The sequence below is a fragment of the Schistocerca nitens genome, chromosome 2 (assembly GCF_023898315.1).
Source record: "Schistocerca nitens isolate TAMUIC-IGC-003100 chromosome 2, iqSchNite1.1, whole genome shotgun sequence".
Classification (NCBI taxonomy): domain Eukaryota; kingdom Metazoa; phylum Arthropoda; class Insecta; order Orthoptera; family Acrididae; genus Schistocerca; species Schistocerca nitens.
The window spans coordinates 434638548-434664011 of NC_064615.1; the positions used below are offsets into that span (position 1 = coordinate 434638548).

General features: G+C 36.4%; 1 protein-coding gene across 1 annotated transcript in view; it reads left to right on the forward strand.

The window, feature by feature from the left end:
• Positions 1 to 24494, forward strand: part of LOC126236303 (uncharacterized) — a 451155-nt gene extending 426661 nt beyond the window's left edge. Inside the window, exons 29-30 of the mRNA XM_049945503.1 lie at positions 1250 to 1425; positions 21309 to 24494. Coding sequence (XP_049801460.1) covers positions 1250 to 1425; positions 21309 to 21500 — 368 coding nt within the window. The 3' untranslated portion in view covers positions 21501 to 24494. The remainder of the gene's footprint in view (positions 1 to 1249; positions 1426 to 21308) is intronic.
• The last annotated feature ends 970 nt before the right edge of the window (positions 24495 to 25464 follow it).

Consider the following 25464-nt stretch of genomic DNA (forward strand, 5'->3'; position numbering starts at 1 on the left):
GAAGTGTTGTGTTTGTAACGTGTTTTTCCTGCTGTACCTGTGGCCATATTGTGCATCTGCTGTGCAGGTGGTTCTCCCACCACACTCAATCACTCCTCTGCAAACAAATTACCAGACTTACAGCAAGATGGACAAGTCTCTCTGAAATATTTATATTTAAATAATAAATCTCTGTATCCTTTTTAGTATGGTTTATAAGTCTGCATGCTTTAATACATTATTCAACTAAACTTCACCACTGAATGCAAAGTTCTTTCCTGTTTGGCACTTGTAATTCAAAATGCAAAAATAATTTTTAATTTTCTCAATTTTCATGGTTTCAGCATTAAGTGTTTTCATTTCTGTAAAACACTGTTGTTTGATAATTATTAATCAGTTTTAGATATGTCATGTCTTCAGTATCAAGTTCAGAGCAATTTCAGTAATACATGATAGCAACTTCTAATTTGGTATTTTTATGAGAATGTATTCATCTCTCTCACTTCTGTGGTGTCTGTAGATTGCAAAATCCAGTTTTCCTGCAAAATTTGTTTTTCTGGAGTGCTGTTTTTTGGATTGTATGTTTTTTTAGATATCTCTGTACTTTATGCTTTTTACATGCAAATGTAAGTATATTAACATTACATTTTAATAATGTAGAATGGACTTGACATTAAATCTGAGTTTGTCAAGGTACACTGTCATCATTGTGCCGAAATTGTGCATTAAAAGTCAAGTGCTATAGTTTTTAATTGCCTTATGATCATTTCTTATGTATAATACTCCACTTGTATTCTGAGTATTCCACATTCAGGTTGTCCTTTATCTTCATATTCTGCAAATGTTGGTTTCTTTGTATCTCAACTAAGGAGCTTAGGGCTTGACTTATTATATTTTTGTTCCATTCTCCTCCTTTTCATTGTTTTTACAGTCATAGTTTTTACTGTTTGCATCTGAGATCCATATTCTACTTGTTGGTTGACAGACATGTGTTTTGATTTTAGGTGACAAGATAGAATTAGCATTGTGGATTTTATATTATTCGATGTTCTCATTCTTTGCTTTTTTTCTTGACTTATTATATTTTTGTTCCATTCTCCTCCTTTTCATTGTTTTTACAGTCATAGTTCTTACTGTTTGCATCTGAGATGCATATTCTACTTGTTGGTTGACAAATTTTGTTTCAAAAAATTGTAGTTTCTAATTTCTTATTCACTTTTTTTCAGCTGATAAGCTATTTAATAATCATTGCTACTATATTTCATTCCAGCCAAGAGAATTCCACATGAATTTGCTGAAGTTCTTGCTGAAGTTGTGGCACCATCTCGAGGAACTATAAGTGATAAGGATAGTAAATGTGTTGGTACGGATCAGTTAATGGAAACAGTACTGTCCAGTATCACAGATTCAAGCCTGTTAAGCCTCAGTGTTAATCCTTCCACGGAGGTAAGAAACAGTTACTGGAATTTTTATAGTATTGTACTTGCAGTCTAGCTGTGAAAGTAAAAAAAATAAACCTAGTTTATTAAATGATTGTGACATTCAAAGTATACAATGAAATTCAATGCCTGACATTTAAAATGTAATTAACTTATTGGGTATAAAAAACGGGATACCCTCAAGCTGAACACGTTATGCTAAATGGAGAGCAAATATTCATGTACCCGTTTGTTCACCTTCTCTGTTGCTTCTTCCCTGCTCATGGTCTATAATACCCACTTGTAGTCTCCTAAGAAGGATTAGTCTAACATAAAGACAGGATTTGCACTGAAATTTGTATTCAGTCCTTCAATGACTGTATGGCCACTGAAACAGAAGATGACAGACAAAGGACAAAATTACTTAACTCAGCCTTCTGAAAATGTTTCACTGCAGAAGATTGTAATGTCATTCTTACTTTCAGTTGAAACATTGAAATGACAGATATTGAGATAAGTGATCCCAGAACAGCAAATCAACCGAAACTACTCCACATTATAGATATGCCTGTGAGGAACTACAGATATTATCAAAAGAACCTCCTTCCCTGACAGATGTAGTTTATCATAGGTTGGTCGAGCAACAAAGAGTACATCTAACAACTGGAAAAACTGCAGGTTATTCCTATTTCAAGAAGTGAAGTCCTATGGATGCACGTAATCATACCTCCACATTGCCAATGTAAATCTATTGTAGAATTATGGGACATGTTTTGTGTATATACATTTGGAAGAACAAAAACGTCCTCCACACAGATCAGTATGAATTCTACTTGTAGAGGTCTTGTGAAACTCATCTTGTGTTGTTTGTCTACGGGATCAAAAGCACTACAGACAACACTGCCCAGGCTAATGCCAGATTTCTTGACTTCCAGAAGATATTCCATATAGTTCTACACTGTTGTTTAGTGAACAATGTACAAGTGGAATGACCACATACAACAATTTGTAGGAAAGGCAAACGGCAGGTTAATCGTGATTGGGGGAACAGTAAGGTAATGTAATTCATCCACAAAAGAAGTGGCTCAGAAAATACTTCTTGACCAGTTCTTGAGTACTGCCCATCAGTTTGGCATCCTTATGAAGTTGGATTATTTAAGAGACAGAGAAGATCCAACAAAGAGCTGCACATTTTGTCATGGGACTATTTAGTTGCTTTAGGAGTGCTACAGAGATGTTCAACCAACTCCAATGACAGATGCCACAATATAGATGTTGTGCATTACAGAGAGGTTTATTGCTGAAATTCTGAGTACTTATGTTCCGAAAAGAGTCTTCAATGTACTGCTTCTTCACATGTTCTCAAAATATGATCATGACAAGAAAATCAGAAAAATCAGAGCTGATATCAGAGGTTTACTGGCAGTGCACCATTTGTAAATGTAACAGGGAAGTGCAGGAAGATAGTGATACCAAAATCCACACCTTAAGGTGTATAGGTGTAGATGCAGTCATAAAAGTAGTATTAGTCTGCACAAGATGATGTTATTGAACACACAGGGACTGTTAGGTATTTAGTTAGTTTCATGTTATATGGCTCTCTTGCATAATTGATGGTAATGATGTGGAATGAGTCATTTTACATTCAAATCACAAATTAATTTGTAAATATTGCTGTATGCTGACCATTATAAGTTTTTTGTTGTTTATTATTATTAAATATATAGATGGGAATTAGTACTTCCTACCCACCACCTTTTATACATAACAATAATAGAAATGCTTGTTTAGAATAGGAGTTATCAAGGAACTTTTTTTCAATTTGTTTTCAAATTTTACTTCGCTCTCTGTCATACACTTTATATCACTGGGTAAGCTATCAGGAATTTTTGTTGCAGCATTGTGCACTCATTTTTGTGCTAAAGACAACCTTAACATGGAGTAATGAATGTCATTTTTTTCTTCTGGCACTGCAGTTATGTTCATCATTGTTGTTTTTGAACTGAAATTGATTCATTACAATGCACTGTATGAAGGAGTTAACATACTGTGAAGCAGTAGTCAGAATGCCCAACTCTTTAAACAGATGTGTACGAAATGATTGTGAGTGTGAACCACATAGTAATCTTACAGTACATTCCTGAGTCATGGCGACTTTATTTCTTATAGATGAAATATCCCAGAACACTATCCACATGACATTATTGAATAAAAATATGCAAAATACATCAACTTACTGATTTGTCTCTCCCCAAGATTTGCAGTGATTCTAAGTGCAAATGTAGCAGAACGAAGTTGTTTTAGGAGTTCCAAAATGTGCTTTTTCCAGTTTCCGTTCTCATCAATGTGAACACTTAAAAATTTTGGAGTTTCCACCCTCTTTATTATTTCCCAACTATGTGTTACACTTATCATTGGTGAAGTGACCCTAGATGTGCAGAATCGAATATGTTGTGTCTTTTTAAAATTGAGATTGAGACTATTTGCAGAAAACCGATCAGTGACACTTTTAAGAACATAATTTGCCACTTCTTATGTGCCATTTCTTCAGTTTCTGTATGTATGCTTGGATTGGTTACAGCAGGAGTGTCATCTGCAGAAAGAACTAATTCTGCTTGTTGTATATTAGACAGAAGATTGTTTACATGTAGCGCACCCCAGCAAGAAAAGTGACACAGGTCAAAAAATGGCATATTTAGTTTATGTCACTGGAAAAATACATACGTGTGGAGCGTCCCAACATGCATGAAAAATATAATGGAACTCTCTGCCAACAATACTTACTTGAAATTTAAATGAAGCTCATCATACTATTTCAGTATAAGTTTTATAGAATTGATTCTTTAAGTCAAGTTTTCTCAAGTATTGCAGTTTTGAGCTGCATCACTGTTCTTGCCACGGTGCGATATGAGGAACAGTAGTGGACCTAAGATTGAGCTTTGGGGAACCCCATATGTGATTTCTCCCCAGTCAGAATAATGTCACCTGACTCCATTAGTTGAATTACTTTCAGGTGCATAATAACACGCAACTTTCTTCATTCTTGTGGTTAGATATGACATCCATTGGTCGGCTATTCCATCAATCCCATAAAACTTATTTATCTGGGAGAATACTGTGATTCACATTGTCAAATGCCTCATTTCTTCTTCATCCAGTCTCCTTATCACAATCATACTGACTGCTTCTGTTGCACGTCTATGTTCTCAGGTTTTCAAATATCATCTGCTGTTAGCATTTCATTGTTGCTCACCATCTTGTACCCCCCTGCCATCTGTTCTTGACATGGACTACTGAATGTGTTTCCTTGCTTCACCCTTCCCACAGCCAACTTTTTTCTTCCCTTTTTCATTTGTGTGTCTGCTGACACTGGGCTGTAGCACTTTTCCTATCTTTTCCTCTTGGGAGATCCATTTATGAATTGGGAAGTATGTGTTATATTTCAAAATATGTGCTAGCAGTATTCAGTGGAAGAAAAGTACAAGATTACCAGTTTTTCTTAGTAGTTTCATATCATGAGAGAGAGAGAGAAAGAGGGGGGGGGGGGTTGTTGACATTAGGGCAGCCGCTGTCGATGCTTAATGGAATCCTTGCTAAAAATTTTCAAGGGTGGGTCAAATGAAGAGAGTCCCACAAAGAACACAACATTTAGGAGCATAATAACACATGAATTTATTGATGACATTAAATAGTTTATATATTATTGCAGTGTATGCTACTTGTGATTTTGTATGGAATATGATATTACTCAGATGCTCCCCCCGATTCCGCATGCACACTCCCACTCTTTTGATGAAATTTCCCATAACTTTTTGGCATACTTGCAGCACTACTCTGAAACTATTAGCTGAATCAGGGCCTTGAGCTTGGAAGTGATAGTAGTTTGTTGACATACATGTGCAGCTTCAAACACGCCCACAGGAAAAAATCTCATAGTGTCATATCACAAGTTCACAGTATCTAGTTCATATCATCATTGCAAGAAACCACCCAACCAGGGAACCCCTCTTGTAACAAGTCCATTCCCACAAATGATGTGTGACAGGTTGTGCCATCTTATTGAAACCAAATTGGTTCAGCATTCACACAATCCAATTCAGACCACAAAAACTCACTTAATATGTTGTGGTATCATCTGCTGTCCACTCTTAATGCATTTCTGGTGCCATGTTCAAAGAAGTACAACCCAAAGAAGCCCTCAGCTCAAATGCCACACCACGTGGTCACTCATAATGAATGTAGTGGATTCTCTATAATCACTCAATGGTTTTCTGTGCTACAGATCCTACAATTTTACTTGTTAACAAATACATTCAACAGGAAGTGCACCTTATCAGTTAACATTATTTTCTTCATGAAATTATTGGCTGCTCTTTGTTTTACAAGCACCAAACGGGCAAATGCTCGGCACGCTTCATGTTTCTTTTTCTTCAGTTCTTGTGACAGTCAGATTTTATAGGACCAAAGGGTCAGATCTCCTTGCAGAATCTGTTGCATACTGGATCTGGGAATATCCAATTTGTTTCAAATGTCAGCAAATAGATTTCACCAGACTTGGAGCAACATTATCACCCACTATGGTGATGTTTACTACAGAACAACTAACACAAGGATGTCCAGAGTTTTTTATATATATTTTTTTTTATAATTTTTTTTATTTTTATTTTTATTTTTTTTATTTTTTTTTTTTTTTTTTTTTTTATTTAGTGATCTGTCTCATCACAGTCAACTTATTGGATGCATTTTGTTGATGAAACATTCGACAGTGTTTACAAACAGTCTCTGCACAATATTCAAAATATTCGTAATAAGTTTCCCCTGTCACAATAATACATTCCATCATCAGGTGCTCCACAAAGAAAACAGATGAAAATCATTCAGCATTCAGTGTTGCTGACTTACTAGAACAGAAATGGTGGACATTTCAAAAGTTGCATTCTTTATGAAATACACTTTATATGAAACTGAAAATGGCATAACATACAAACTCATTTAAAACTGCACCCTCTCTACCGTTTCTGCTCATTTTAATCCACAGAATCACACTCCAACACCAAACTGTACCGGCCGGAGTGGCCAAGCGGTTCTAGGCGCTACAGTCTGGAACTGCGGGACCGCTATGGTCGCAGGTTCAATTCCTGCCTCGGGCATGGGTGTGTGTGATCACCTTAGGTTAGTTAGGTTTAAGTAGTTCTAAGCTCTAGGGGACTGATGATCTCATAAGTTAAGTCCCATAGTGCTCAGAGCCATTTGGACCATTTTTGAACCAAACTGTAAACAGCATCCTGTCTAAAACCTGCTGAAAATCTGAATAGAGTGGTAATAAAGTGAAGGCTAAAATAACAGTTCAAGAAGCTGTGGCTACTTCATATGTACAAAATGTTTAGGTGAGACAACCATCCTATTAGCACATGAAAATCAACTCACTATTAATGTAAGGAAGTAACAGGAGAGTCCACTAAATCTTAAGTCATACTGCATTCTCCTCCTCCTCCTCCTCCTCCTCCTCCTCCTCCTCCTCCTCCTCCACCTCCCCCTCCCCCTCCTCCTACCCCTCTGTTAAATTAGAGGTCAGACCATTTGTCATCTTATCTAATTTAAAACATGGCCCATTCAAATATGGTGTACATAAATCTGTACACCACAAGCACAGCACAGTACATTGGAAAGTCCCCACACCTAAACAGGAAGTTCTTCATAATCAGGCTGTGTCCTTTCTGTAAATAAAAGAGATGGATTTTGTATCATCAGGGGCAGGTAGGAGGGTCCTCAAGGCTGGGTAACTGTCTCTTTGTTACTTAGTTAATTAATTACTGTAGTTAGTTGGTTAGTCAGTTTTATGGTCATGGATCAATTGTACAGTTAATTGTAATGGTGTAGAAGTAATATTTTACATTCTTATGTAAGTATTGCTATCTGCTGATGTTTTACAAGTGGCATTCCTTAAAAACAAAATACAGAAATGAATTATCAGTTATTACTCAGCACCTTTTAGAAATTAGGTTAGTAGAAATTCTGAAATTCTTCTATGAAGTAGAAAGTGTTGTTAAGGAGAAACTATTTCAGTTTGTTTTCAAATTTAACTTCACTTTGTGTTAGGCATTTAGTATTGTTGGGTAGGTGATCAAAACTGTTTTGTGCCAGCATTGTGGACCCCTGTTTGCGGTAAAGACACCCATAATGTGGAATAATGGGTGTCATTCTTTATTTCTTTTGGTATTGTAATTGTGTGCATCATTGTTCCTTTTGAAATGTTGTGGGCTATTTACAACAAACTTCATTAGGGAATAAATATACTGTGAATCAGTAGTGTAAATGCTTAGCTCCTTAAACAGGGATCTACAAGGTGATTGTGGGTGAGCATCACATTATTCTTACACCACACTTTTCAGCCATAAAAACTTCCATTTTTAAAGATTTTTCCCGAGAACATTATTCAGTACGTCATTATTGAATGAAAACATGCAAAATATGTTAGCTAACTGATTTGTCTCTCCCCAAGATATGCAATGATTCAGAAAGCAAATGTGGCTGAGATAAGTTGTTTCAAGAGTTCAAATAGGTCTTCTTTTTTCAGTTTCTCATCAATGTGCATTCCTAAAACTTTTGATGTCTCCATCCTAGTTATTATTTCCTTACCATGTGCTGCATTTATCATCAGTGCAGGACATCTGTATGTGCAGAACTGAAAATTTTGTGTCTTTTTGAAATTGAGAATATTTCCAGAAAACCTCACATTAATATATTTAGGACGTTATTTACCATTTCTTTTGTTGCTGTATGTATGTTTGAACTGATTACAATACTAGTGTTATCTGCTAAACAAACTTATTCTGATTGTTGTATACACAATCAGGCCAAAAGTATGTGGACACCTATTAGTCAACATTAATGCTTCCTTTCATTACATAAGATCATATGGAATTACTGTTTTGGTATAACTCATCAAAGCAAGCTTAAGTTTTCTGATTCCAAAAGTGTTGGATAAAAATCATTTGGAGTATGAACTCAAGACCATTCTGCAGAGGTCTGTTTATGGCAGCAGGGATGCTAACCACTGCTTCCCAAAGTATTTATGCCTTAATGAAATTTTTTATTAAAACTATATCTCTCTTTCAAACCAACATTTCTGTTCATGAAATAAGTACTAGAAATAAGAATAGTCTTCATGAAGATTTAAAATTGCTTACTTTGGTACAGAACGAGGATTTGGGAACAAGAATGTAGTGAGCAAAGAAGGTAGCACATCTTGCTCAATTTCATGTTCATATGTTCATGAATTCTATATGGTTATTACACACACACACACACACACACACACACACACACACACACACACACACACACCTACCTTTGTTCAGAGCATTGTGAAAATTCAGTGTTATAGTTTTTTTACCATTTATTAAAAAGTGATTATTCCGTGCTCAGTTGATAAATAGTTTTGTTAGTTTTGTGATAGTGTTTATTGATTGTTGTAAATCTTCCTTATTTTCCCCTCATAATATAATTGTGGCGTCATCTGCAAATATGATTGCTTATGAGCATCCACATTTAAGCATAGATCATCATCGTAAAAAGAAACAGAAGTCGGCCCATTGCTGATCCTTGGGATACACCAAATTTAATTAGATTATAACCTGACAAGTGTTTAGAAACTGTTTTAAGCTTGAAATTAGTGTGCCTTATACTTCTTGCTTATATCTGCTCAAGAAGGTACTGTGCAACAGTTGGGTAGACCTTGAATATTATATGTTTCAAGCTTTGATAAGAGAATATTGTGATCCATCATGTCAAAACCTTTCAATAAATCAGTAAATGCTCATGTTCATTCTTTTTCTTGTCTGTCTAGATTAGTATGCAATTAATGAACGCATAAGTAGCAGTTATTATTGAGATCTTACTGCTGAGTTTGTGTTCATTACATAAGCTTTTGTTTTTATTTAGGAATTCCATAACATTGTCACACACAACTTTTTCTAATATTTTTGAAGTGCAGGAGGAAATTGTGATGGGCCTGTAGTTATTTTCATTATCCCTCCCACCTTTTTTATGTATTGATTTTATTTAGATATTGTCAGTACATTAAGGAAACTGCCTGCTAGATGTGAGCAGTCACATGAATGTGTACGTAGTTCAACTATGTTTAGATTACTCTTTTTTAAGATTGTTGCAGGGACACCAGCAATGCCTATAGCATTGGTGTTTTAGATCTTTCATTGCCTTTGCTCTTCACCTTCTGTGATGGTGCTGATGTGCACTGACACATTACTACATGTGTTTATTTTATATTTATTAGATAGTGTGTTCTTATTCACATTTTATTTTATCATATTCTGTGCAACATCTATGAAAAAGTAGTTAAATGTGATGGCTACTTCTAGGGGGCTTGTCACTTTTTAGTGTTATATTTTCACATGATGCTTTGTTTTCACCAGTTTCTCTTTTTATAACACTCCACATGGCCTTCACTTTGTTTGTTGAACCATAAATGTATTATTTAATATTATGCATTATTTTTGGCACCCTTAATACTTTTCTTAATATTTTGGAGTACAAATTTTATGTAGCATTCTCATCAGTGACAACCCTATTTCCCTTGTGATGCAACTGTTTATTCTAGAATTGTGTCTTAAGGTTACAGTTCTCTTGGAACTGCAATTTGAAGGTAATTTTTTAATATATCATTGAAGGTGTTTAATTTTTCATTTATGTCATTGATTCCATAAATATATAGTCAGTTTTCTTTCATTAGTAACCTGTTGAAGTAATTCAGGCTATCCTGACTACAGCATCTATGTATATATGTGTTTCATAAAGGCATGTTGTTCCCAATAATGCCTTTTCCTTTCAAGATCACTATTTGAACTAGTTAGTCACCAAAATCTGCAATAAAAATTTTTTGGTGCAGTTCTGTGTAAACTCATCTTGACCAGAAACTGATCTAAAGCTGTTTTGCAAGTGTTTGTTATTTGAGTAGCAGCAATTACTTCAGCCTCTACATTGTAGTATGTAGCATGGTTCAAAATGACCTCTGTGTTTCTACTTTTTGTAAGAAAATCAATTAGAAGTCTCCAAAAATTATCTCCTATTTCATACTTCCTTTAGTAATAATCCAATTTATTTAAGAAAATCGCAAAAATACCAGATTGTAAACAGTAAACTGCAGCAATTATGAAATGGAACCTAGTAATTTTTATAGCTGCATCCTCACAGTCCTTTTCAACATTCATTCAAGTTAAACCAGATAGGATAGTAAAATCTACATTTTCTTTTATGTACATCGCTACCCAACCCTGATTATTCCACAATCACAGAAATACAAAATGGATTCAGTTATTTTTGTGTATTTAATTAATTCTGGGCTAAGACAGTGCTCATAAATGCATATTACTGAGATCTGTTCGATGGATGTTAATTACATTGATCTTATTATGCAGGGACTTTACATTATGGTCATAAATTTTTAGATCAGATTCATTCACATCTTGGTAGTTGTGCTTCATATTTACAGCTTCATGTATATTTAGATGAAATTCAGATCACCAGTAGTGTTGCATTTTTTTTCTTGTTCATTTTACTTTCCTCACTATAGTCCATATCTTATATTCATCAAAGTGACCAAAGGAGAATTACTCTGATTTCTTGTGTGATTTTATCAGTGCAGTATTCAAACCATTTGTTGCATATTCAGGTCTTTCTTTAATTATTTTCCTTCAAATCCATGATGTGTTTAGTGTGTAGTTACAGTGTGAATTACTTATGTCCACTACAGCACCGTTTTAATATTACAAACACAGTTCATTTACTTTGATATTTGTTTTTCAAAGTTCTTTATTTATGCATGAACTATAAATTATGTTGTGCCTATGGGCCACAGTATCAACTTGATTTGATTTGATCTGATTTTTTTATTGGTCCAGTTTTATCATATAGCACAAATTGTACAATTGATATTGGACAGGTCAAAGATAAGTTACAATAATACATAATATTTGCAAAATAGTAGGCAAATTAAAATTAGGTACCTATTATAATTAATTTTGTTAATTATTCAGAAATTCTCTGACAGAATAGAATCAGTGCTTTATTAGAAATGCCTTTAGTTTAGCTTTAAATATTGGATGAGTAGTATTTCTTATTTCCTCTGGTATCTTATTGTGTAGTATTACACCAATGTTAATTATACTCCTCTGATAGGTGGTTGTTCTGTGATATTTTTGATGTATATTTGATTCCCCTCTGGTACTATAGTTGTGTACATTTTTGTTCTGTCGCAGTTTGCCTGTTTTCAGGAGGTAGTCCCTAGTGAACAAGATAGTTTCATAAATGAATAAACTTAGAACATTTAGAACACCAAGCTCATAAAAATGGGATTTACAGGACTCATTCTTTTTAAGACCACACATTATTCTTAAAGATCTTTTTTTGCATTCTAAAAACCTTTACACTGTGAGTTGAGTATCCCCAGAAAATGATCCCATATTGGATTAGTGAGTGGAACTGTGCATAGTATGTCTGCAGTACTGTTGTTTTGCTTGTTGTAGCCTCTAAAATTCTTAGGCCATAGCACACAGATGATAGTTTTCTACACAAGTTATTTATATGTGTGTCCCACTTTAAGTCTTGCTGAAACCAAAGACCCAAGAATTTTGTGACACTTACATTTTCTAGGGGATAATTTTTTTAATTGGGCTTGAATAGACATTTGATTAGTTGGAGGAATTAAATAAAAATCGACACACACAGTTTTTTCAGTATTTATAATGAGTTTGTTTTTTGTGTGCCACTCAGAAAGTCTTTTCATAGAACTTTCTGCTGTGGATCGCAAAGTTTCTAGACTGGATCCAGTGACCAATATGCTGGAGTCATCGGCAAACAGGATAGTTTTTGTGGGACTCATACACTCCTGGAAATGGAAAAAAGAACACATTGACACCGGTGTGTCAGACCCACCATACTTGCTCCGGACACTGCGAGAGGGCTGTACAAGCAATGATCACACGCACGGCACAGCGGACACACCAGGAACCGCAGTGTTGGCCGTCGAATGGCGCTAGCTGCGCAGCATTTGTGCACCGCCGCCGTCAGTGTCAGCCAGTTTGCCGTGGCATACGGAGCTCCATCGCAGTCTTTAACACTGGTAGCATGCCGCGACAGCGTGGACGTGAACCGTATGTGCAGTTGACGGACTTTGAGCGAGGGCGTATAGTGGGCATGCGGGAGGCCGGGTGGACGTACCGCCGAATTGCTCAACACATGGGGCGTGAGATCTCCACAGTACATCGATGTTGTCGCCAGTGGTCGGCGGAAGGTGCACGTGCCCGTCGACCTGGGACCGGACCGCAGCGACACACGGATGCACGCCAAGACCGTAGGATCCTACGCAGTGCCGTAGGGGACCGCACCGCCACTTCCCAGCAAATTAGGGACACTGTTGCTCCTGGGGTATCGGCGAGGACCATTCGCAACCGTCTCCATGAAGCTGGGCTACGGTCCCGCACACCGTTAGGCCATCTTCCGCTCACGCCCCAACATCGTGCAGCCCGCCTCCAGTGGTATCGCGACAGGCGTGAATGGAGGGACGAATGGAGACGTGTCGTCTTCAGCGATGAGAGTCGCTTCTGCCTTGGTGCCAATGATGGTCGTATGCGTGTTTGGCGCCGTGCAGGTGAGCGCCACAATCAGGACTGCATACGACCGAGGCACACAGGGCCAACACCCGGCATCATGGTGTGGGGAGCGATCTCCTACACTGGCCGTACACCACTGGTGATCGTCGAGGGGACACTGAATAGTGCACGGTACATCCAAACCGTCATCGAACCCATCGTTCTACCATTCCTAGACCGGCAAGGGAACTTGCTGTTCCAACAGGACAATGCACGTCCGCATGTATCCCGTGCCACCCAACGTGCTCTAGAAGGTGTAAGTCAACTACCCTGGCCAGCAAGATCTCCGGATCTGTCCCCCATTGAGCATGTTTGGGACTGGATGAAGCGTCGTCTCACGCGGTCTGCACGTCCAGCACGAACGCTGGTCCAACTGAGGCGCCAGGTGGAAATGGCATGGCAAGCCGTTCCACAGGACTACATCCAGCATCTCTACGATCGTCTCCATGGGAGAATAGCAGCCTGCATTGCTGCGAAAGGTGGATATACACTGTACTAGTGCCGACATTGTGCATGCTCTGTTGCCTGTGTCTATGTGCCTGTGGTTCTGTCAGTGTGATCATGTGATGTATCTGACCCCAGGAATGTGTCAATAAAGTTTCCCCTTCCTGGGACAATGAATTCACGGTGTTCTTATTTCAATTTCCGGGAGTGTATATTCAACTAAGTCGTCCACATAAATCAAGAAGTGTAGTGGACCTAAGATTGAGCCCTGTGGTACATCATATTTTATTGGCAATTCCCTAGAAAGAAAGGAGTTGTTTCTTGTTTTATTCATTTTGTTGAATTCATACTGAAGTGATACTTTCTGCCTGCGGTTTTTTAAGTATGAACACAACCAGCTATGTGCTACACCTCTTACTCCTAGTCTTTCTAATTTTTCGAGCAGAATGTTATGGTCCAGGACGTCAAAGGCTTTTGATAGATCTAGAAAAATACCTGCAGCTAATTTATGTTGATCAAGGGATTTTAAAATGCAGTCTAAGAATTCGAATATTGCTGTCTGTGTCGATTTAGACTTTCTAAAACCATGTTGTTGTACTGTAAGAGGTGCATATTTATTTATGAAACTTAAAAGCCTGTCATAGAAGAGTTTTTCTAGAATTTTTGAGAAGGAACTTTACTGTGACACGGGTCGGTAGTTTGATATTTTTTCAGAAGAATCTTTTTTTTAGAAGTGGTGAAACTTTTGCTATTTTAAAAATATCTGGAAATACACCAGTTTTTAAAGAGAGGTTGAAAATTTTTGCCAAGGGGTTTGCTATGTGGTGAGCACATGCTTTTAATATGAAATCAGGTACTTCATCAAGACCACTTGACATTTCATTGCTTAATGATTTAATTTTACTTGTAATTTCATTGGGGTTTGTTTCATACACATACATAGACGCAGTCGAGATCACTGACTTGCTGGAGAAACTTGGGACTAGCCCTTGACAGTGTACTTGAATGAGGTCTTCAGCTAGTGAGGTGAAGTATTCATTGAATTTTTCCACAACTGAATTTGGGTCTGTGACGTTTGAGCCTTCTAGTGTTAATGATACATTCTTTTTCTTTGGCACTGAACTACAAGTTTCTTTCTTTATAACTCTCCACGTGGATCTCATTTTGTTAGATGAGTTTCTTATCAAATTGTCATTCCACATAATTTTTGCCTCTGTGACTACTCTACCATAGATTGTTTTGTAGGCTTTTGAATAATCTGCGTATTCTTGGGTTACTCTATATTTCTTACAAGAGTACTGCAGAAATCTGTTTCTCTCACTGGAAATTTTTATGCCTTTAGTTACCCATTGCTTATTATTGTTAGGTTTTACTGTTTTTACTACTTTTGGAAATGCTACATTAAAATAGTGAAGAAAGATGCTCAGAAAACCCGTGTACATGCTATCAACATTGTTCTGAGTGGTGATGCTTTCCCAGTTTTACTTCGCCAGTAAGAGATTAAAAATTCTAATGTTATCTTCAGAAAAGGTTCTTTTTTCAACTACTTTTCCGGAACTGCTACTACTTGTTGGCATTTATATACACAGCAGCTGTGCCTCATGATCACTATAACCCATGCTCAGTACTCTGCTTGTGAATCTGTAAGTTGTTTCTGAGATGAATATTTGGTCAGTAATGGAATTTGTGCATTCTGTTAATCTTGTTGGGCAGTGTATTGTGGGGATCATATTGAAGGTGTTGGTCATATTTATCAAAGCATCTCTGGTGCTGCTGTCTTTTGAAAAATCAATATTGAAATCCCCACAAAGCACTATCTTCATATTTAGTGTACTGATCCTGTTCAGCAGAACCTCTAGTTTATTCATGAAGACTGACAGGTTTCCACTTGGTGCTCTATATATGGTAATAACTATGAAATTAAGCTCTGGCAGTTTGGTAATGGAAAGTTCAAAGTCTTTCTCAATTGAGTCAATATAACTTTTACTGACATCACAGAACTTTATTTGTTCTTTCACAAAGATAGCAGAGCCACCATGTTTGGAAAACTCTTGGCTAAAATGACTTGCTAATCTATATCCTGAGATTGAGTTTAATTTTACTTCATCATTTCGTAGCCAATGTTCAGTAATGCAAATTATGTCTATGTTTAATGCATACTGGAGTAGTGCTTCCAACATGAAAATTTTATTTGTGAGTGACTGAACGTTATGGTGTAGTACAGCAAAATCTGGGTATTTAGTAACTTTAGTTGAAACGGTTTCTGATTCTTTATCTAATGGCATTTCTAATACAGCAATTACCCTAAAACATTTTCTGTATCGATCTTGTGTGTGGCTTCTGTTTGCTGGTGGCAATCAGCAGGTGAGTTAACTTCTGGAACTTGTATAATTTTTGCTTAATCCACATCTGTCCTCTTCGGTTTAAACCATTTCGTAATTTTCGTTTGGCTGATGACTTGATTTATTGTTTCTTGCCTGATCGGTGTAAACCACTTGGTAATTTGCGTTTGGCAGATGGCACAGCTTGTAACTCATCTAAAGCACTTCTTAATCTCCATTTGTTTGTCACTTATACTTTATTTTTTTCTTCACTGTTTTTCGAAATGCGAGTACATTTTTTTTCGGCTAGTAATTTCTTTCCTGGCATATTTAAATGAAGTCCATGGACTGTATGGAACCTTCACTCCAATCTGTTTATATCTACAATATCGACATTCTTAAAGCTAGTGCATATTTCAGTGATACACTCATTTGCAACATTAATTTCGCGGTTCACACACGACCAGGGTGGTAAATCATGATGATGCAGGATGTTGAGAATGAGTACATTAGTGTGTGTTAAATTATTTAAACATTTCCTCATTTCTGTAATGACCTTATGTGTCTTGTTTCTATAGACGTCATTTGATCCTCCTATTAACACTGTGAAATCATCTTTATTCAAACTAGCTATGTCAGCTGATGTTGTTAGGTCCGTTGTTACAGTCAATAGAGCCCCTCACTTTATGAAACCAGATGCCTTGAAACTACATGTTCTCATCAACATTGCAGAAATTTCACGGTCGTGACTATCACCTAACACACAGATTGTCTTGTGTTTCACACTTTTTGTAACTGGAGGATTTAAGGTTCTTCTTCTCACCTGACTAGTGTTGTTTTTTTGCCGCACATATTCTAAATGTTCTTCAGTTTGCAGTTTCACTGGAGATACGTTTTTTAACTTAGTTTCCTTTGTTGCACTGAAGTCTATGGTGGTGTAGGTGTGCGCACTTATTTCCAGAGTTTTTAGAATATCTCCTGACGCAGCATTTTCACTGTTTGACCTACTTACAATGAGCAACGGTTTGCCTACTTTGTTTTTCAACTTTTCAACCCTTTCCAACGTGTTCACTGAATCCACGGCAGAAATCACTTCGAAAGAGTTTTTTTGCACTAAATTTTCACTGTGTTTCAGATATTTTACCTTCTGAGTACAACTTCCTTCAGTTATTCTCTTCCATTTTCCCGAGACCGAGTCTTCTTTCTTCATTAATGTCTCACGTTTTTCAGATTGTAGTTTACTTAGTTCCACCTTTTGAGTGTCGATTGTAAACTGTAGACTGGACATCTGTTTGTTCAGCTTCAGTATTTCATTCTTACAACTTTCACACGTTTTCCTTTTACTACCGAAGTTTACGTTTTTTTGTGAAGGCACATTATAAACTTTCAACTTGGCCGCCATTTTGCTATTGATTCTGTTTAGAACATATTGTAGTAATCAAACAATGGAAAATCCAGGATGGAGTGTAACAATACGAGAGTATTTCTTGATTTATTATCTTCAAGAAAATTCAGTAGTGCTGTGGTATTTTATTTTTTGCAACATTTTTAAGCCCATTCTACAAATGATAAAGTAACTTTCTTGCATTATTATTGTTTGAATGTTAGCTTCTGAAACATGTTGTTACACTCTAGGTTTCACCACATTAGCCAGTGATGTGTCTTGCTCTATTTCTTGAAATATGCTAGATAGTTTTCTGCTGTTACTGTTATTAAGAAGAGCACACTCAATGAACTCTGTTTGTTGTCTTTCTTTTCCCAAAATGACCATTCCATATTGATTTTTGGAAGTTCTGTCTTTTACATAGTCCTTATCAGAGTTACTCGATTGCAAAATATTGTATTTGTTTTTATCAGTGAAAAATACCTGCTCTTGCTAAGTTTTTTGTCCTTTTTCCCATTAAAGTTCTACCTTCGTTTATCTCTTCCTTCCTCTTGTACGATTTGTCACTTTTTTCGTGTGTAATTTCTCTTGATTATTTTATCTGAGGGTACATATAGATTGAAAGGTACTTGAGGAGATGGAGTAGATGAGGCATTTCTCAGCACAAGCACATCACCCCAGCTCCAGTGCCCGCAAGATCGTGTGTAACTCCACATCAAAACATAAGATGTAGGCTCAGGGCTAGCATTTGCATCCTTGCTTATTTTTGTTATATGGGCATCAGGCTGTGATCCAGTGCATGTTTCCGTGCCTAATGTTTCTTCACCTGATGTTGGAGACATCATCTGAACCTTTAACGACTCAGTAGTTCCAAAGTTGAAAAAGTTCAGCACAACAACCTGTATCCAAACAACAGTCAGCTCGTGACATCATCAGACTGCTTCCTGAGACCACAGAGCTGCACCAGCACATTGTAGAGTGGACTAATTGGCACTGTGACCAGAATATACAATTTAAGTGTCAGTTTTATCCAGTAGGAAGGTTGCCAAGGGTTTGTCCGTTCCCTCAACTCGATATAGCAAACAGTAAAGTTAATGGAATGCCAGATTTGTGGGTATTTTGTAAATCATACAGTTTTGATGGCAACACTTTTGATTTGATGAAACACAACTAATGAAATTGAAGAGGCTTTAATAAGTTGCTAATAACAAAATGTGTGGGATATCTGTTGAGTTCTCCTGGTTATAAGAAGACCTGAGTCTTCTTCCCTCACTGCCACTGCAGCATTGTCATCTGCTGGAAGAAGAATAATGTCTTTATCGGCTTTTAAATCTCGGAGAGCTCTCATCTCACCTTTTGTTGAATTACTGTTAGGTGGTTTGCTCCTAGGCAGTATCCTGGCTGATGTCATGAGTATTTCATCTTCAGCTGTTTTAGATAAAAAATGGATTTGTTTTGTTATTAGCAACAATATATTCTGTTCTGAGAAGAGCAGTCACATAATTTTCTCCTTTGGCAAGCGTAGCTGTTTCATTCGTAGATAGAACTCTGTCAGACCTTTTAATGACAGTGTTACACACATCTGCAGATCAGAAAGTCACTCTCTTCTTTTAAACATAAGCAAATTTCTCCTTCTGTCTGTTAGCTGATATCACAGATCTACTTCCGTAGTTCGGTAGTTAAACTATCGATCTTGTTCCTGATACCATGACACAGCTTATTACTGAAGAGAATGTGTAGCTTTATTAACTTGTCGTCCAGAGCAGCCGTGTCTTTTAAAGTCTCCGAACCACGGCCTTTTTCCCACACGACAAAAATTGACAAAGTTTGCATCAAATACCTGAGATTCATTTGGCAGGCAGTAGTTTATGAAGTCCTTGGGGAAAACCTTGGGCAGCCAGAGTCTCCTAATACTTACAAGGGGACCGTCAGACCTATTAATCACTTATTCTGACGAGTCCTAGCTATGTTGTAGAGGGTCCTTTCGTGATTATGTGACTAGTGGCTTTTCGTGCAACAGCCCCTAGTTTCTGAGAAAATTGATCTTGAAGTTTTATCCGTAGCTCCTATATCTGTAACATTAAATAAAATGTTTCAGCCGAGAGAACATAGTGCAGGGGCCAAGGTTCACAGCTACCACACGAACGTGCAGGTTCAAACTCTCCACATCTACTGTTCACATGTGATTTTTCTTCCATCATACAGATTGTTATTAAATAGTATATGTCACACAGGTAAAATTATTCAAAAATACTCATTTTTCACTGTAGTAATTTAATTAATAAATCAATCATTACAGCACAGTTTCTTCATATGAATATTCCATTTTCAATTCGTAGTTAAAATTCCAAACAATTGGACAACTCCAATGAGTTCCCAACAATGGATGAAGTATTGGCAGCTGTGGAAGGAGTCAGATTGGCAAAAATGACTATTTTTGAATAATTTTGCTTGTCATATACTATTTCATGATCTTCTGTATGATGAAACTGAAAAAAAAGGTACATTGGTAGGTTTTGAAACCATGTTACTTGCGTGGTAGCATGTATCTTAGCCCCTGCACTGCATTTGCGTGCTCAAAACTTAGCAGGTACACATGAAACTTCAACACTGATTTTCTCAGAAATTAGGGCCATCGCATGAAAAAGCACTTACTATGTACTCAGGAGAAGTCCCACTACAGCGCACCTAAGATTCATCAAAATTCATGATTGACAGGTCTGGTGGTCCCCTTGTTAGATCAGTTTGTGAATAATGCTGTTTAGTTGAAGTGTTCACTTCAAATATGATGAAACCTAGTTACTACCAAACTATGGAAGTAGATCTGTGTGATATCAGCTAATAGACTGAAGTAGAAATTTGCTAGTATGTAAAAGAAGAAAGTGTCTTTCCTAGCTGTAGATGTGTGATTCAGTGTTGTATCTTAAGTCCAAACTACCCTCCTCTTGGTTTTAAGGTAGTAGTGGAGCACTGAATCCAAGAAGGCAGTAGCTACTGTTTTAGTGGAAATGCTCTTCCTACTGTATTTTTTAGAAATCCTCTTAGCCTCCCAAATTTGTGTAGAGTTAGTGAAATAGTCAGTTGAGTCCAGAACTTATCACTTGTTGCTTCCTTTATTCATTTGTCAAACTCTGGCCTCATGACCAACAAGGTCCATGAGGTTCTCTACAGCTGTTTGACATTTTAACCAATACACTGCTGTGCACTTGAATTGGCTTTACCATGGGATGCGCTCCCTAAGGGTTATGGGGTGAATTAGTCAGTGGCTTGTGAATTATGCTTGTGATATGTCCTGCAATGTCTGGTGAATGAACCGAGACTGGAAAGTGGTCACTAGAATGAAAATCATCAGCAATTTCCAGTGAGCAGAACCTGTGAGGGCCGGAGAGCAGAGTAAGAGATCTAGGGACGGGGGTGACCCTGAAGCACTGCTGGAATGGATGTTCTCACCACTGTTGCGAAGTTATAACAGTTGAGACATCATTAGACTATCAAAAATTCTATTCCTGGGGCAGTTCAACAATTCGGTCCGTAGCATGTTGTGTGTTTGTTGAAGTTACCCAGCAGGTGAAATGGGAGCTCAAGTTGTGCTACGAAGCCTACAGTCACCTTGCAGTTTAACTCCTTTTGTGATGTTAATTAGTTTTGTATGTGAAACTAGCCACAAGCCTAACTTAAGGTAGCCATGAGTGAACACTGAAATGATTTTTTTGAATAAGATCTCAAGTAGCTATTTTCTGCATTATTGCACCACCACTAAACTTCATGATAATGTTTTCCCCGTTGATAGGGCACTCATCTTTAACACTTTCTCATGTATTGCAGTCTTGTATGAGAAAATCCCCCCCTCTCTCCCCCCCCCCCCTCTCTCATGTATTGTAGTCTTGTATGAGAAAATCCCCCCCTCCCCCCCCCCTCTCTCTCTCTCTCTCTCTCTCTCTCTCTCTCTCTCTCTCTCTCTCTCTCTCTCTCTATCTATCTATCTATCTATCTATCTATGTATCTATCTCTATCCCTCTTCACAGTGTGTGTCATTCTAGTTCACACTGAACAGAAAATCAATTACAGTCTAATAAACAGTTTTCTTTTTCAGTCGGTAGTGAACGGAGAACAGTTGCGTGCTTTCACCTGTGGGCATCAATGTCCTCAAACAGTAACACATGTTCCAGAATGTCCAGCTACATCACGTGTTTTACAGGAACTTTATGAGGGCACAACACCACCTCTTGCATGTCCACATTGTGTAATGGGATATTTACAGGACAGAAAGGCAACTGAAGTCTGAAACAATCAGGTTGGCAGCCAATCTACAATGTTGATCGGACTCTGTGGTTTATACAATCATAAGCATTGAAGAAAATCTATTTTATTGTGATAAAAAGTACGCTTATTGGTCCATGTCCTTTTTTATAAATACATCACTGAAAATTAAACATTTAAGATTTGTAAAGACAATGTAATCCTTGACTTATAGAGTTTTATAGTCAATTGTGACAATGAAACATTTTAATGTTGCCTACTTGTGAATATGCAGATAACTTTAGAATTACTCTGAGAGCTTTGAGTGTGTGGTGTGGATAGTGTGAATAAGGTGGCACTGATTTATGGTAGGAGAGAAGGCTAAATCCAAATATGGATAGTGACTGACAAATTTTTTGTCTACAAGCAGAAGGAGAATGGAAAATAGTGCATATAAGTGTTCACTGATAGCAAAATGAAGAAGTATAGAGCATGACTATTCTCTACTGATTTGGGAAAGTTATCTAATTTATTGAAAAAGAGATCTGGGTTCAAATAATTTTTGAAGAGGAGAGGACTCTCTCAAAATTTGAGAAGCCTTTATAAATAATTTTGTGTGTAATCACAGCATGTATATAGACTTGTTAACTTTTGATATAGGAACTTGTTTCTCGGTTGCGCATGATGGCCACTGTCATAACATGTAAGTTATCATAAGTGTATAATGTTTACCTACAAAGAAACTGTGTTAGCTCTACCTGGATGGAGCATCCTCACTAGTCATTGGAGTTATAGTCAGGCTGTAATCTCAGTGATTCATCTCCCTTGTTATCATGTTGCATATTGTAGAAAGTTTTGCATTCAATGTAATGCAGCCAAAACCATGAGTCAGCTGGGTAGCACTTCTTTTCAGTGAACTGATTCATAAAAAATCCTTGATTATTTGGCATTTTTCATCTCCAGTCACGCAAGTGAAATTCAACATACAGGTACAGGTGCCAGGAGGCAGCTTTTAAAATAATGTTAAAGTGTGTGACAGCATTTTTGGAATTCATTTCCAATAATCTTCAGTTTGATGGCTGGGAAAGAAAACACTCATTATTGTAATCTTAAATAGAAAGATTAAACTTCTCTTGAATTGCAAACATTACATGTCTACAACAAATATCAATTCTTTAGCTTTTTGCAGTTTTGAAAGTGTATTAATTGTTAATAGATTCCAGATATTGTTTTATTCTTAATATTATGTTACATGCTTACTGTAAATGGTATGTATTACAAAAGGAAGCTAGATAGAGGAAAAGTATATCTATTGGAATGTACAAATCTTTAGCTGGGCTTGTGGCAACATGTGTAAATTTCTTTCCCTTCTTTCTAGGAAAACTTTTGTCTTTCATATTAAACAGCAATGTACTAAGTCATAATTTGTGTATTCCCTGAATTCAGCTTAAAGTCTTGATGTGAGTCTTAAAAACATAGCAGAAATACAGTATTTAACTGAACCTGAGTTCATCGAAATATGTTAGTGTTATAGGTCATCATTTGTACTACATAGTATCAGAAGCCCTACCTACATGTTCAGTTTCACATGTTCATGTGAAGTTTTTGCACAAGTGTATTAAGAAAGAGTTTCAAGTCTTTCAGAATATTTATCCTAGTCACAGAATGTTTTATCAGCTTTGAGATATAAATTACAGTTACTATTGTTATCTATCATTATATTGTGTTTTTCTCTTTAGTGGTTCTTAGGATTAACAACAGTATTTTAGAGGTCATTTTTTATGTAAATAATCCCTTTTTTGTATGTCCATTGAATTCATGTGCATAGAGGTTAAAACAAAGTCAACGTGTTGCTCTCTAACATTGTTCTAGTCATTTAAAATTTTCTCAAATGACAAATGATCATTTGAAATGATGTGTACATATTTAACTGTCTTATATAATGAAACTGAGCATAAGTACAAACTTGCTACTCTTTATTGGGCTGTAAAATACTTAAAGGCAGTTAGCATTAAAGAAACTTAAGCAAAGGATCAGGTATTAAATGTTCAACATTCTCGAATGGTTAAAGAGTGCATGTATCACTACAAAACCACTTGTTGTCAGTTATCCATTTCGTGTTTCCAGACAAATAATAAATCCACATGTATTCATAACTGAATGTGGTAATAACAAACTGCTAATATTTATAAACAGAGCCAGTACAACAGTAAAATGAAATCCTTTCAGGCCAGACATTCATGATATGGTCATATTATTTTCTGCAGCCCATACAAAATATCAGATTGAAACTAGGCAGATGTATAAATTTCAACATCAGTTTTAAGTAGTACCAATTCAAAATATTTGGTTAAATTATTACTAGTGTTCATTATTGTTCATAATTTATGTAAATGTCTTCCAGAGTAATTTTAGATTTGAATGAGACATAATGAAAGATGTCATATTCAATGTGTAACTTTTATTTTCTTAATAACTGCTTGCTGTGGTATGGTTGCACCTGATTTGCTGCCTCATTTTTATTAATTCATAGATGTTAAAAAGAACTTGCTCCTCCAAAAACATATACTTGTACATATAACATCAGGAAACTAGGATAATCTGTATGTAGATGATAGAAGACAACCATATCAACTCTCTCTAATTATATTTTTAAATGCAATCTTAATTTATGTCTTGAATATTATTACATAATAACCTTTTCCTGTTAAAATTATTGTTTTTGTCTGAAGGTTCTGATGTATAATATTTGCAATGACTACAGCAACACTGTTGGATTTTTTAGATATAACACTCACTCTTGTGAGTAGGTGTATCTTCATGTCTAATTTAAAATGTATATCCTACCATTTACATGAGACTGCTTGTCATCACTAGTACTTTTAACGGTAGTCGTTGTCTCTTGTCTAGAAAATGTGTGGAGATTTGTCATTGTATAATACCATTATGAATATTATCTCTTATAAAAAATACTATACCCATTAATTTTGAGAGACAGTTTAAAATGTGAGATAACAGGTAATCTGGTCTCTTATGATGTGCCCTAAGAATTTGAAAATATATACATTTTATTATAAAATTTATTATTTATTTATTTTTTCAAATTGTTGAAGATCACCATTAAAAAAATCCCAAGGATACTTGTGAAGTAAACATTAAAGTATCCTGAAACTTAGTAATTTTTTAGTCTCTCTGTAAATATGAAGTAAACCATGTATTTCACAATGGTTTCCTGTGAACAAGAATGGTGGAGGAGCTGACTGGAGCACAGTAGGCATATTTATCTTGTCCTAATGGCAGGAATTTTTCAATCTGACAAACTGTCCTCACTTTCAGTCTCCAGTGAAGTAACATCACGTTCTTCTTCACTTTCTGAGCTGCTAAATTCAGTTTCAAACTCTTGTTTCACTATAGCTATCCATTTTCAGAAGCACTCCCTTAAACAACAATATAGGACAGAGGCTGAAAGCACATATTTTGTTGTCTAGTATCCAAAGCTGCACAAAGTGGTAACCACTTCAAACAAAACACAATAGCCAGCCTCCAAATGTAGTACTGAAAGCTCTCTAATGGCTGATCTCTTAACTATCGGTGCTGAAACAGATGTAAGTGAGGTTTTTATTTTTTTAAAGACTTGTTCTAAATTGCCTGAGTATACTCAGGATTTTAAGTTTGTCAGAATAAGATAACAAGAGAAATTAAGACTTCATACTGAGGGTTTAAAAACCACATAGCTTTATTTTCTGAACTTTCCATTATAATGGTTAAATGATTTTAGTTTCTGCCTAAAGAATATTTAATAGGAAAGTAGTGCCACCTGTTACTGTCTTCCAGCAGCCTTCTGTTTCATAATGTGTGTACAGAGAGAGGTCAACTTCTCACCGAATACAAGAAGCACTGAATAGCAAACAGGTGTATAAAAAATATAATAAATTGTTTAGATTCCAGACAAATTCCTTCTTTTGGATCAAAAAAACATGCTGAAACATGTTTCTAGCCCTATGTTACCA